We start from the raw sequence: 12,780 nt of genomic DNA, 5'->3' as shown, positions 1-12,780 counted from the left end.
CATGAAGAGGTGTTGGAGAGTCTCATCCTCCTCACAGTTAGTCATTGTACATCTTTTAGTTGTGACATAGCAGCTCCATGACACTATAGCTCTGACCGTCTGTTTACAGAGATGAGCCACCTCATGTCTCTGGCTCTCCAAAAACTGTTTACATCTTATTCATTTTAAATCTTCAGTACCTTCATAAAATGATAGTTTTTTATATGTAATATAGTCACCCTAGTTGAAGTCATTAATCATTTTAAGAATCAATTTTTTCGGTAGTCCGTTCCAATCTATCTTTAAGTGCGTAAATTCAGTTATGAAATCAGCTTACACTAATTTAGCTCTGTCCTTTCCTGAAGAGAGCATCAGTGTTGTCTGTCCTGTCCAGTTCATTGTTGAGGTGCACTCCCAGGAACTTGTATGTGTTTACCACCTCAAACCCCCACCCCCTCATGCTGAAGGGTGTTATGGGCCTCTTTCTGCCCTGCCTTTAGTCCACAACCACTTCCTAGGGTGAACAGGAATGGTGACAACTCAGTTACTTGGGGGGGCTAACCAACACATAAGACACACTCACTTCTGAACTATTTTGTGAGTCATTGGCACCATTCCAACAAATCCCCTACACCAAGTGCATCAGCACAGGTCCACAATGGCTTAAATTGTGGCAAAGCGACACTAAAAGCCACAACAAGTAAATCACCTGGATAAACAGAAACTTGGAAGAGACCTTGGATGATCTGACTAGTTTCTGGATCTACAGTTGTTCCATTTCTATCAAAAGCTCATGTCAGATGTTGTTCTTTTCCTAATTCAATTTCAATATTGCACATTTTTCAATTAGTGCAGGTTCTGGGGTAGATTAACTTGCTTAACTAACTTAACTAACAGTGTGTCACTCTTTAGACAACTTGCTGCATTTGCGAAGGTTAAGGTAAGTCAAACACCAAAACATGATCATTCCACTGCTCAGAATCACATTTTGTACAAACACAGTTTTCCAGTCACAAGTGTTTGCTCTTGTGCTAGATATCACTACCTACACACAGCCGAAGGACAGAACGCCCTTTTGTGCTGGGCACTGAACATGAAGTCTCTTCCTTCACTCTTCCGAGTGGCCACCAGAGTCTTGGCAGTGCCTGCCTCTAGTACTCCATTGGAGCGAGTTTTCAGCTATGGTGGCATCATACTACGTCCCCATCGTGCACAAATGACTGACAGACTTTTGGCCAATTTGATCTTTTGCAAATGCAATGCAGCATAGGGCCCTGACATAGAAAAGCACAACTCTGTTCATTGTCATGTTCATGACAATTCACATCTAGTCCCCTTCCAGACACACACACACACACACACACACACACACACACACACACACGCACACGCACACACACACACGCACACACACACACACACACACACACACACACACACACACACACACACACACACACACTATTTTGGGAGTGAGGATATCTTTTACAAAGTGGTGACATGTTTGAAAAGGTTAAGGTTACACTTGGGTTTTGAAATGAGTTAAAAAGACTGAAAATATGTTTTATAAAGTGGTAACACATTTGGAAAAGTTACATTCAACTGTTTTTGTGATCCTCCAAATACCTGTTTGAGGGTGAAGACATGTTTTTTAGTTCAAGGCTAGATTTAAGTTTTAAGGTGAAGAGTGTTTTGCAAAAATGAGGATCTTTTGAGACAGTTATAGTGCAATAAGCAATGGAAATACAATGTCAGCACTTTCTGTGGAAATTACATTTGCCTTTGTTTATTTCAGATGTGTTTGAACAATGTTCTTGGTTTGATAAATATATACAGATCTTAAAAGCATACATGATTTGTGTAAATATTATTTCTCCGTTGTTATAAGGACCCGGAAGGACTTGAAACTCAAACGGTAGGACTTGGGACTTGACTCGGGACTTGCTTGTCTTGACTCGGGACTGGAAAGCAAAGACTTGAAACTAACTTGTGACTTGCAAAACAATGACTTGGTCCCAGACGAGAGTTTACAGACAGGCCTGTCTGTGTGTGTGTGTGTGTGTGTGTGTGTGTGTGTATGTGTGTGTGTGTGTGTGTGTGTGTGTGTGTGTGTGTGTGTGTGTGTGTATGTGTGTGTGTGTGTGTGTAACCAGCATTACAGGCAGGCAACTGGCTTACAGTGGCCACATGACCACAGTAAATTCTTATGTGGCCTTTTCACTTTGTCAGTTTTTACTTTTCTATCATTTTTATCTATACCTTTGTTAATTAAGACTGAGTTCACGGTGAACAGCCATAGTAAGGTCAGGTTAACCTTTATCGTGTAACGTGTTCATCTGAATCAGTTAACTAAAAAACAATTAATTATCCTTCTTTTTCCTTCTCTGAGCCAGGATAAGGATTGGGTGTTTAACAGATTTTTTTTTTGTTGTATTAAGCAAGTGCAATGACAAATGTAAAAGCTCTAAAACACAGTTTTTTCCATGGATCGCCATCCCTCCTGACTCACAGTTCATCTTCCAGTTAAATCTAGGTGGGGCAAATGACATCTTCATGATAAAACAGTGTTGTGACAGCTGATATGATGCAAATTATTCTTTCCTCAAACAAGCCCCCGTATAGTTACATCGAATTAGTAAAAATTTAGTAAGAGACAAAAAGGACTTGACGTTTCGCCTCCGAGGCTACATTCAGTAAAAAAAAAAAAAAGAAGAAGATATATTTAGCACGTGAACTGACCGACATGTGCATATACGTACACCAGCAACATCCACCCCTCAACTTATACAGCAACAAAGACCCCAGTGTCTCAGAAGGGATGACAAACTCACTTTAAACTTTAACTCCCACACCGCAAACACTTCCCCACATGCACAAACACATAGAGGACTGTAGACTTTTGGTAAGTGATGTCAGAGGTCACTGAGGGAGATGAGGTGGAGAGAGTTAGTGAGTGTTTCGGGGTCAGTGTATTAGAGAGGTGGGAGGGACAGTCTTGTGCGTATAAATATAGGACCGTGATGAAAACCAAGCATGAATAGAAGAGTGTAGATGCACTTGAGGACACTTGGAGCAACATTTTTTATAGATTTGAATAATAGGAAGATCTGCGATGGCCAACCACAATGGTAAGTGATTTTCTATCTATCTATCTATCTATCTATCTATCTATCTATCTATCTATCTATCTATCTATCTATCTATCTATCTATCTATCTATCTATCTATCTGTCTGTCTGTCTGTCTGTCTGTCTGTCTGTCTGTCTGTCTGTCTGTCTGTCTGTCTGTCTGTCTGTCTGTCTGTCTGTCTGTCTGTCTGTCTGTCTGTCTGTCTGTCTGTCTGTCTGTCTGTCTGTCTGTCTGTCTGTCTGTCTGTCTGTCTGTCTGTCTGTCTGTCTGTCTGTCTATCTATCTATCCATAGCTATCTATCATTAATATTTAATTAATGTATACATCTTTTTCTCCACTTTTCTCTACAGCCCATAAACGTTATATTACGTATATTATGGAGTGTGTGAAAAATGTGCTGATGCACGATTCGACACTTTGTGTGATATGACCCATCCTCATTCCTGTAACAAGTAAAAGAAATAGCTAAGAGACAAATCATACTGGCTAAAAGAGGCTGCATTTGAAAACAGAATTTAAAAAAAAACTTCAATATGTTTGGAACAGACTTATTCCCTCTCTTGAAGTATGTAAGATGAGATCAACAAATAGCACCCATAAAACAAAACAAAAATTAACATGTTAATCAGTAAGCTTACAGGTGTTGGTTGGCAGATTGTGTTAACTTTAGCAAAGTTTATTCAATCTTTTCAAGTCTTTATGCAACGCTAAGCTAACAGTTTCCTTGCCGCCGCTTTATATTTATTTAACTTATTTGTTCATTGTTATTGATGTTGTCATTTAACTTCATGTTGAAAGTGAACAAGTTTATTTCCCAAAATGGCCTACGACTTTTTTTAAAGACAATACAAAATATCCATCAAGTTAACTTGCGACTTTTAAACTCAATGCAACTCTTTGCCAACTCTGAGTGAGGTCACAACTCCGGCGAAACTCTCCTATCAATGCCAACATTTTATTTAGCAACCAGACATCTGTGGTGTATTCCAGACTGATGGATGAACTTTGTTTCTGTTAGGTTTGATTACTGATGTGGATCTGAGGAGTCATGAAAACAACTTGGTTCATCGCACCAGGGAGATTGATAGGGAGCGCCTGATTGTCCGCAGGGGTCAGTCCTTTTCCATAACTTTACAGTGCTACAAGTCTTTGCCCCCGAAACACCATCTCGAACTGATCCTGCACCTTGGTGAGTACAGCCTCATTTAGAAGATACTGGGGAGTTAAAGAAAACATGTATTCACTATATATATACCAATCAAAAAAGTGAAATGATCACTTTTAGCTGCAACAACGCTATTACAGAAAGGAATACGCTATATCAGATTTTCGTAAAACAGGCTTGTTAGTTACTTTTGGGTTGGTCCTTAGGATCAGTTGGGTTTTGTTTCCAAGAATATAAAGTACACACAACTACAACCTGGCTTGGATACACAAATGTTCACTTGACATTTTGAGAGGAATAAAAATAGTTGGGAAAACACTTTTTTTTGTCACAAACCGCCATTTGTTCATGGTTTAGCATAGAAAACCTTTTTTTAATTGTATTTCATCGATATCCTCCTGAGCTGAGCAATATGTCGTGTTGAAACTGAGATATAAAACAAGACGATTAGCTGTAGTTGCAAAACATGTTTTTTTATAAATCATACTTTTTTATGTTTCTTCAGGAAGTAAAGACGAGTTGGTGATAAAAGTTCAGAACGGCCGTGGGGCCGGGGTCAAGTGGTGGTTTAAGCAGCAGAGAGTGCAGGATGAAATGTTGCTAACTCTGCACAGTCCAGCGGACGCTATCATTGGCCATTACCACATGACTGTGTTGATGATGTCACCTGATGGACACATTTTAGAGAAAACGGATACATTCAGTTTCCACCTGCTCTTTAACCCTTGGTGCAAAGGTAAAGCAAACGCCCTATGATAAGTGTTTCTTCCAATTGGCCAGATTAACAGATCACTTTTATAAATAAATTAGGTAGTTAGGTTGATACAGTACAAATATATAGTACAGAAACAGATTTTTTCTAATTGAGGCAATTCAACAGTCAAGCTATATAATTTCTGGATTGAGGTTTTTTGCTAATGTCGCTGCTTTTTCCTGTTGCTCCTGTCTGCCAGATGATGTAGTGTACCTTCCTGATGAGAGTCTCCTTCAGGAGTATGTTATGAATGAAGATGGGATCATATTCATGGGCACCTGGGATAACATCAACAGTATTCCCTGGAATTATGGACAGGTAATTCTCAAACACCCACACACTGACACACATTGTGTGAAGGGGAGTGTGTGTGTGTGTGTATCTGTTAAGCCTGTATGTGGCCTGTGTCTGTGTAAATTGTCACAGCAGTGTGACAGCGAAAACTTGGAGGTATTCTGCCGATAGAGGAAATGTGTTTGCTGGACAGAGGAAACTTCTGGACAGGAGGAGTCAGAATGTAACCAAACCACACAAACAAGAGCTTGCTCCTTCACAGCTCACTGTGAGGTCAGAGAGGATGATAAACAGATAGATGATAAATAGACAGACAGGTGGTGTTTCACAGATATATAGACCAACGATGGGAATGAAATATGAAATAAAAAGGGTGGAGAAGCCTTTCCTGCTCAACAACACATTTTTGTTTGTCTCTCATGTTTCCTCTCCCTGTTTCCCTTTGAATCCCTCTCAGTTTGAGGACTATGTGATGGACATCTGTTTTGAAGTCCTTGATAATTCCAAGGATGCCCTGAAAAACTCAGAAGTGGACATTAAGCAGAGATATGACCCTATCTACGTCAGCCGGATGGTGACTGCAATGGTGAATATCTCTTTTACTTGCTTCAGAAAGAAAAACTGATGGTTAAATAACAGTTCAAGACAAAACACATCATTTCTTTGTCCGGCTGATACACATACACACTTTAGTGATCAAACCGGATGTTATTTATAACTGTCTAGGTGAACTCTAATGGAGATAGGGGAGTGTTGACCGGTCGCTGGGACGACTCGTACAGTGGCGGAGTCGCACCAAACAAATGGACCGGCAGTGTGCCGATCCTCCAACAGTGGAGCAAGGCCGGGGCAAGAGCGATCAAATATGGCCAGTGCTGGGTGTTTGCTGCCGTCGCCTGCACAGGTGAAGCTTCTGTCGAATTCAATGTTGCATTGCATGATGCTAAAGTGTTATATTTATGAAGATGAGAAGAAAAAAATTGTTCTTTGTGATTCCGTCTTTCATTATTTGGTACAAGAATATGTGGATTCACCTTCTGACCAAGAGGTTGATAACAAAGACATCCTTTGTAGTGAATGATGCTCCAGCCAGCAGCCAGCTAACTTAGCTTAGAATAGAGTGTGTCTCAAATACCTATTATTATCAACAGAAAGGAAAGGAATGGAGGAATGAGGGTTGGATATAAAGATGTATTTCATTATTTTGCCTTTTTTCATCATATGTCATAAAATTATAAAGGCCATCTTAAGTCTAAGGTAACCTCTTAAAATATGTTGTCTATCTAACACCCAAAGATGATCTTTTAATATGATTTCAAATAACATTTTCTGAAATGATTGCATAAAAAGTACATTAAAGATGAATCATTTATTAGAATGGTTGGCAATTTTTTTCTGACTATCAAATTAATCTATAAATTAAGTTATCGTTGCGGCTTTAGATGGAAAAGAAAGTAGGCTCGAACAAATTAAATATTTGCTCCGGTCTGATGTGTATTGTCTTTTACAGTGCTGCGCTGTCTGGGAATCCCAACACGCCTCATAACCAACTTTTCTTCAGCACATGATGTTGATGCAAACCTCTCAATAGATGTCCTGCTGAATGAAAAACTGGAAAGCCTTGACGGGAGAAACAAGAGAGACAGTAGCTGGTAAGAGCATGCACACAAACACCGATTTGAATAAAATTGATGTTACATCATCTAATGCCATGAATTATTTCTTCTTCTCCCTGTGATTTTAGGAACTTCCACTGTTGGGTCGAATCCTGGATGAAGAGAGATGATCTCCCCAAAGGAAATGATGGCTGGCAGGTTTTGGACCCCACCCCTCAAGAATTTAGTGATGGTGTGTTCCTAAGTTTTAACCTAATTTGTGTTATTTGACCTCTTTCTTTTTTAATTATCAGTCCATTGGTGTTTTTAAGACATTTCTTAAGTTATCCACGAGGAAAACTTGACAATGCTGTTGGTTGTTTAACTGCTATGCCCTTCAGGTGAGTTTCGCTGTGGTCCGTGTCCAGTGACAGCCATCAAGGAGGGAAATCTGGGAGTTAAGTATGACACTCCTTTCGTATTTGCTGAGGTGAATGCAGACATCGTCTACTGGATCGTCCATGAAGATGACCAGCGGCAGAGGGTGATTAACTTTTGTTCTGATTGTCTTTGATATTTGCTCAATTCAAAAGCTACAAAGAAGGATGTAATGATAATGATGCACATTTGTATTGCTACAGATCAGAGTGGATCAGGCAAGTGTGGGGAGGAACATCAGCACCAAAAGTGTTTATGGCGACTACAGAGATGATGTCACTCAACACTATAAATATTCAGAAGGTAAATTAAGAATAAGTACACAGAGGAGTAGATTGAATAGGATCAGAGCTTTTACAAATTTCTGAACGGCTATAATCACTGCTTGCTTAAAAATAAATAATTTGAGCCTGTGACTAATAGAAGCTTTCAAAGAAGCATAATGTAGAATTTAGGAGTATTAATCCCCGACTGTATCACTGTGATATTTACTTGTACACATCTGTCTTAAATATGGACTTTGCTAACACGGCCAAAGATCAAACAAGTCAAACAACTCTAGACATAACAAGCCAGCTCAAAATTATTACTAGTAAGTAGAGGCTGCTTAACCCTATACGTTCACAGTGTGAAAGCACGGCAAACTTACCAAAAGCTAACTAGCTGTAACCATAGCTACTATTAACAGCATTTAGCTGGTACATTTACTTTGACAACAACTAAAGCTAAACTAAATCACTGAGAATCAAGGTAGGGTCGACAGTGGAAATCAAATGAAAAGACTGACAAAAATAGCCATCCAAAAAGTATAATCAGGGAGACACCACTTTCTCCATTACAAGTCAATAAAATCAAAACTATTTTAAAGCTGCTGTTTGAAAATATCTAGGTGTAGATGCTTTAAGCTATCTATTATTTCCTCTGTTGAACTTGTTTAATATCTGCTTAGAATCGGAGGATGAAACCCTCTTTATTAGTCACATACATGCACACAGCAGAGCACACACAGTGAAATTGGTCCTCTGCATTTAACCCATCCTAGTACTAGGAGCAGTGGGCAGCTATCGTGCAGCGCCCGGGGAGCAATGGGGAGGGGGGATTGGAGGTGTCCAGTGCCCTCCTCAAGCCTAGGAGGTGAACTGGGACCTCTCGAAGTAGCAGTCCACTTTCCATATTTCAAGTCTGTTCGGGGACTTGAAATATGCGACCCTACGATTCCCAGTCCAAGCCCCTACTGACTGAGCCACTGCTGGACAACTTATAGTCATCTGACAGAATCATGGCTCATTTTTATGGACCAACATTTTCTCCACAGGCTCAAAGAAGGAGAGAGAGGTGTACGAGAAGGCGGGACACCGGGTCACAGAGCCGACCAATGAGATCACAGAACAAGGACAACTGAAGCTGTCAATCAAGCCTTCCAGGCCTGTACTTGGGACAGACTTTGATGTGATTGTTGAGGTACAGGGTGCTTAGACTGTAGCTGAATGGACAAATGGATGGATTAAATGATAAAATCAGTAAATAATGTCATACACAGGCAAAACGGGGCTCCCATTGTCGGAATGTATCGCATATTTTTTCTTGTAGTCTGATGGACCTTTTGTGAAACAATTTCCAATCATAAATCCATCATATCCGCAGGTGAAGAATGAAGAAGCCAGAGAAGCTCATGCTCAGCTCACCATTCTGGTCACGGCTGTAACTTACAGTTCTCTACACCAGGGAGAGTGCAAAAGACAAACAATGAGTGTGACGGTGCCAGCTCACAAAGGTCTGTAACTCAAATAAACCCACAAAGGTCACTATTAAATACTTGAAGCTGTGTCTAACCTGCACGCTATTTCCACCTTTTATCTTGTAGTAGCATGAACAATTCTGCTGTCTAAAGTTATACTCTGTGTGTGCATGTGTGTTCAGCCCACAAGGAAGTGCTGCGTCTGCACTATGATGACTATGTTGGGTGTGTTCGCGATCATCATCTGATCAGGGTGAAAGCCTTGCTAGAGGCTCCAGGGGAGAATGAACCCATCATGGCTATGGCCAACATCCCGATGAGTATGCCTGAACTACTTGTAGAGGTGCGTTCACTCTGAGCATGCCCAGAGGTCCTTGTTAGACCCTGAAAGCATGTATACAGTTAATAATGCTAGTCTGATGTGTGGATAGATTAAAGGTAGAGAATGACTGATTAGAATGATACTATGAGCTTTCAAGTGTGTGTGGGGCTTACTCAATAATGAAATAAGATACATCAAGACTTTCTCGTGGAAAAAAAAGTACTGCAGGAAAGCATCCCGCTCTTGGAATAGTAAGAAAATCACAGATTTAAAAGTCACACAACATTTTTTAGATGTTCTTCAATGATGAAGCCTGGTTGAAGTTGACATGTAAAACCAAACCTGGGTGTATTTTCAATCAGCTGAAAGCTCCTTGATTGTAATTTCCACCACGGGTACCGTATTAAGAACTTAAAGGTCCTATAGGTTACATGAAAAAAGTTGCCTTCTCTGGGCATAATATTTTCAGACTTTACAATGATTTGTGTGTGACATTATTGTATCAAACAACATCTGTTTTAAAATAAATTAAATAATTTTACAGTTCTTCAGGTGCGGACCCAAAAGGGACTGTTATAGTAATAATTTGACAGTCTAGTTACTGCCAAAAAGCAGAATTATTATTCTATTACACTATTCCGTCTATTCCTTTAGTGTGTTGTGTTTCCAGATTGGAAACTGTAATGTCCTGTGACAATTTAAATGCTGGCCTTAACATAGAGTTGCTATCTGTTTTTCCAGGTGCCTGGGAAGGCTGTAGTATGGAAACAAGCGACTGCCTTCATCTCCTTTACCAATCCTCTACCAGTTCCTCTGAAGAGTGGCGTGTTCACTGTGGAGGGGGCCGGCCTTCTGTCTGCCACTGAGATCTATGTTAAGTAAGTACTGAGTCACTCTGCTTCACTACATGTGAAGGCATGTGCAATGAATCGACAGCAAATATACACATTCCTTACATCATTGCATATATCACAGACTACAATAAGCGATGGTTGTTGGCTCCACATCAACGGATCCTCGACCTTCACCTACAAAATGGCGCTTAAAGAAACATAGACCAAACAATCAAATCTTGATTGTCATTCATGCTCCATTGAGATTTACTCTCAATGACCTCTCATGTAGCAATAACAGCATTGTGGTTCATGACAGAAAAAATAGACTTCAAGCATCTCTCTTTTTTTTCAGAGGGGCTATAGCTCCAGGCCAGAAAGTGTCGGTCAAGCTCTCGTTCTCTCCCTTGCGGAAAGGGGTCAGGAAGCTACTGGTGGACTTTGACTCAGACAGGCTGAAGGATGTGAAGGGAGTTGCCACTGTGATTGTCCGCAGAATATAACCCGCTGTAATTCCTGGATGTCTTTTAAAAAAAAGTAGAAGTGAATGAACCAATGTATTATGAGATGAATCAACATTTCATGGATGAAAGAGGAGGAACTCCCCAGTTTAAATATAGACCTTATTGGCAAATAAATACCAGACACGGAGTTAGTTAACCTTAAAGCCACTATATAATAAACTTAAATATCTCTGACTTTGCATTATGTCTGGCACTAGAAGCCTGCATTGAAATGCACAGAAAGACGGCCTTTAGATGATAGACTAAACATTGGTTTTTTTTATGTTTCTCCTCTGTAAAATTTCTGTTAATTCTTACTTGACTACATGGCCATGTTTTTTCCTGTCTTCATTCCCTTAACCTCGTACAAAGAGCTGTGTTTTAGACCCTGATTGTGAAATTAAAAGAAACATAACCATCAGGGCCCTCACTCTTGAGCTGCAGGGTTAACATATTGTGCTTTGTTGGTTGTACTTGTGGAAAATTATCTGCTGTATGTTTTGATTCTTAATTACCTTTTTTGCACTGTTTCCAATCCCATTTAAGTTTAAACATGATTGGAAGAAACTATATTTTTTTCATTAAATTAAATCCTAAATGTATGTTTTTTGTTATAATCTTGTGTGTTCAAGCTGTTATGATAAACACTGCCGGCCAAAAACAAAGGTCACAAGCCTGTGGGGGCAGTGCTATGATCTGGGGTTGCTGCAGTTGGTCTGGTCTAGGTTCAGCAACGTTATGTGCCCAAAGAATGAGGTCAGCTGACTACCTGAATATACTGAATGACCAGGTTATTCCATCAATGGATTTTTTCTTCCCTGATGGCACGGGCATGTTCCAAGATGACAATGCCAGGATCCATCATAGCAAATGCGTGCCGTAATCAAAGCTAAAGGCGGTCCAACAAATATTTGGCCAGGCAGTGTATGTGCACAATATGCTTTCAATAAAGTTTTTTTTTCATCCCTTTAACTTGATTTGACATGTTATTAAAATGAATGTCTGAACAAGATGATGGGTTGGCTGAATGGAAATTGTATTAAAACTATAAAAAAAATATATTGAACATACAGCCAGTAAGAATTTAAAATTGAAATGACTAAAAAAAATGTTTCTTAAGTAAACTGGTCCTTAGTGGATATGTTTTAGTTTCCTCTGCAGAGAGTGAATGCAATTGAAATTGTTCAGTTGTCAGCATTGCTTTAGCACAAGTAGAAAGGATCTTCACCATCATAGCTGATAGACGGTATCATATTGTATTGCTGCTTAATGTCCACTCCTGAGATGTCCATCACATGGTCCTCAAAATGAGAGATAAAACATTAAGGTAAAAAAAACCAGCGAAATGAAAAAGATTGAAACACAGGAAAACACAGGATATAGTTCATACAAAGGTAAATAAAAAATAAATTACGTAAATTATCATAGGCCAATATAATAAAATATCAACTCTCTATCTGACATCTGTCTGCTTGTCATCCTCTCTTCCCCTTTCTGAGCTGTGAAGGAACAAGCTCTTGTTTGTGTGGTTTGGTTACATTCTGACACCTACCATCCAGAAGTTTCCTCAGTCCAGCAAATAGATTTACTGATCTCACAGTGCTGTGACAATTCACACAGACCACCTATAGGCCTGACAGACAGACAGACAGACAGACAGACAGACAGACAGACAGACAGACAGACAGACAGACAGACAGACAGACACAAAGTGTTTCAATAGTAGAAAAACATATATTGTTAATCACCACTTTTCTTCTTTCTAATCACCAGTTGTGTTTGTGCAACGAAAAAAGAAATAAGGAAATACTTTTTGAAAGATTTAATTAGAACCCACCACAAAAGTACAATAAATATAACAAAGACTTAAAATAGAAATAATTAAATAAATACTGACATAACTATTAACAGCAAACAAAGAATGAATTATTACAAATTACCGTACAACTATAAGTTTCAAGTATTAATTAAATTACAAAATAATTATATTCAAGTATTAACACTATTACCATTTACAAAACAACTATTA

The 12,780-nt window shown here is 39.3% G+C and overlaps 1 protein-coding gene across 1 annotated transcript; it reads left to right on the top strand.

The window, feature by feature from the left end:
- The first annotated feature begins 3,025 nt into the window (after window positions 1–3,025).
- tgm2l (transglutaminase 2, like) lies at window positions 3,026–11,657 on the top strand. The gene is made up of 15 exons (XM_063910753.1): window positions 3,026–3,107; window positions 4,128–4,298; window positions 4,780–5,010; window positions 5,228–5,346; window positions 5,780–5,908; window positions 6,049–6,226; window positions 6,833–6,974; window positions 7,067–7,170; window positions 7,319–7,461; window positions 7,559–7,658; window positions 8,671–8,816; window positions 9,000–9,129; window positions 9,276–9,436; window positions 10,157–10,293; window positions 10,604–11,657. Exons 1-15 carry the CDS (start codon window positions 3,092–3,094, stop codon window positions 10,749–10,751), a joined length of 2,055 nt encoding a protein of 684 aa, XP_063766823.1. The 5' UTR covers window positions 3,026–3,091; the 3' UTR covers window positions 10,752–11,657.
- The last annotated feature ends 1,123 nt before the right edge of the window (window positions 11,658–12,780 follow it).

Source organism: Eleginops maclovinus, chromosome 2 (genome assembly GCF_036324505.1).
Source record: "Eleginops maclovinus isolate JMC-PN-2008 ecotype Puerto Natales chromosome 2, JC_Emac_rtc_rv5, whole genome shotgun sequence".
Lineage (NCBI taxonomy): Eukaryota > Metazoa > Chordata > Actinopteri > Perciformes > Eleginopidae > Eleginops > Eleginops maclovinus.
The sequence above is the reverse complement of the archived record's forward strand: the minus strand, read 5'-3'. Positions and strand labels throughout refer to the sequence as shown.

Coding starts and splice junctions, on each gene's coding strand:
- tgm2l (XM_063910753.1), top strand. Junction 7,462..7,558: donor AAGATGACCAGCGGCAGAGG/GTGATTAACTTT, acceptor GTATTGCTACAG/ATCAGAGTGGATCAGGCAAG. Junction 9,130..9,275: donor GACGGTGCCAGCTCACAAAG/GTCTGTAACTCA, acceptor ATGTGTGTTCAG/CCCACAAGGAAGTGCTGCGT.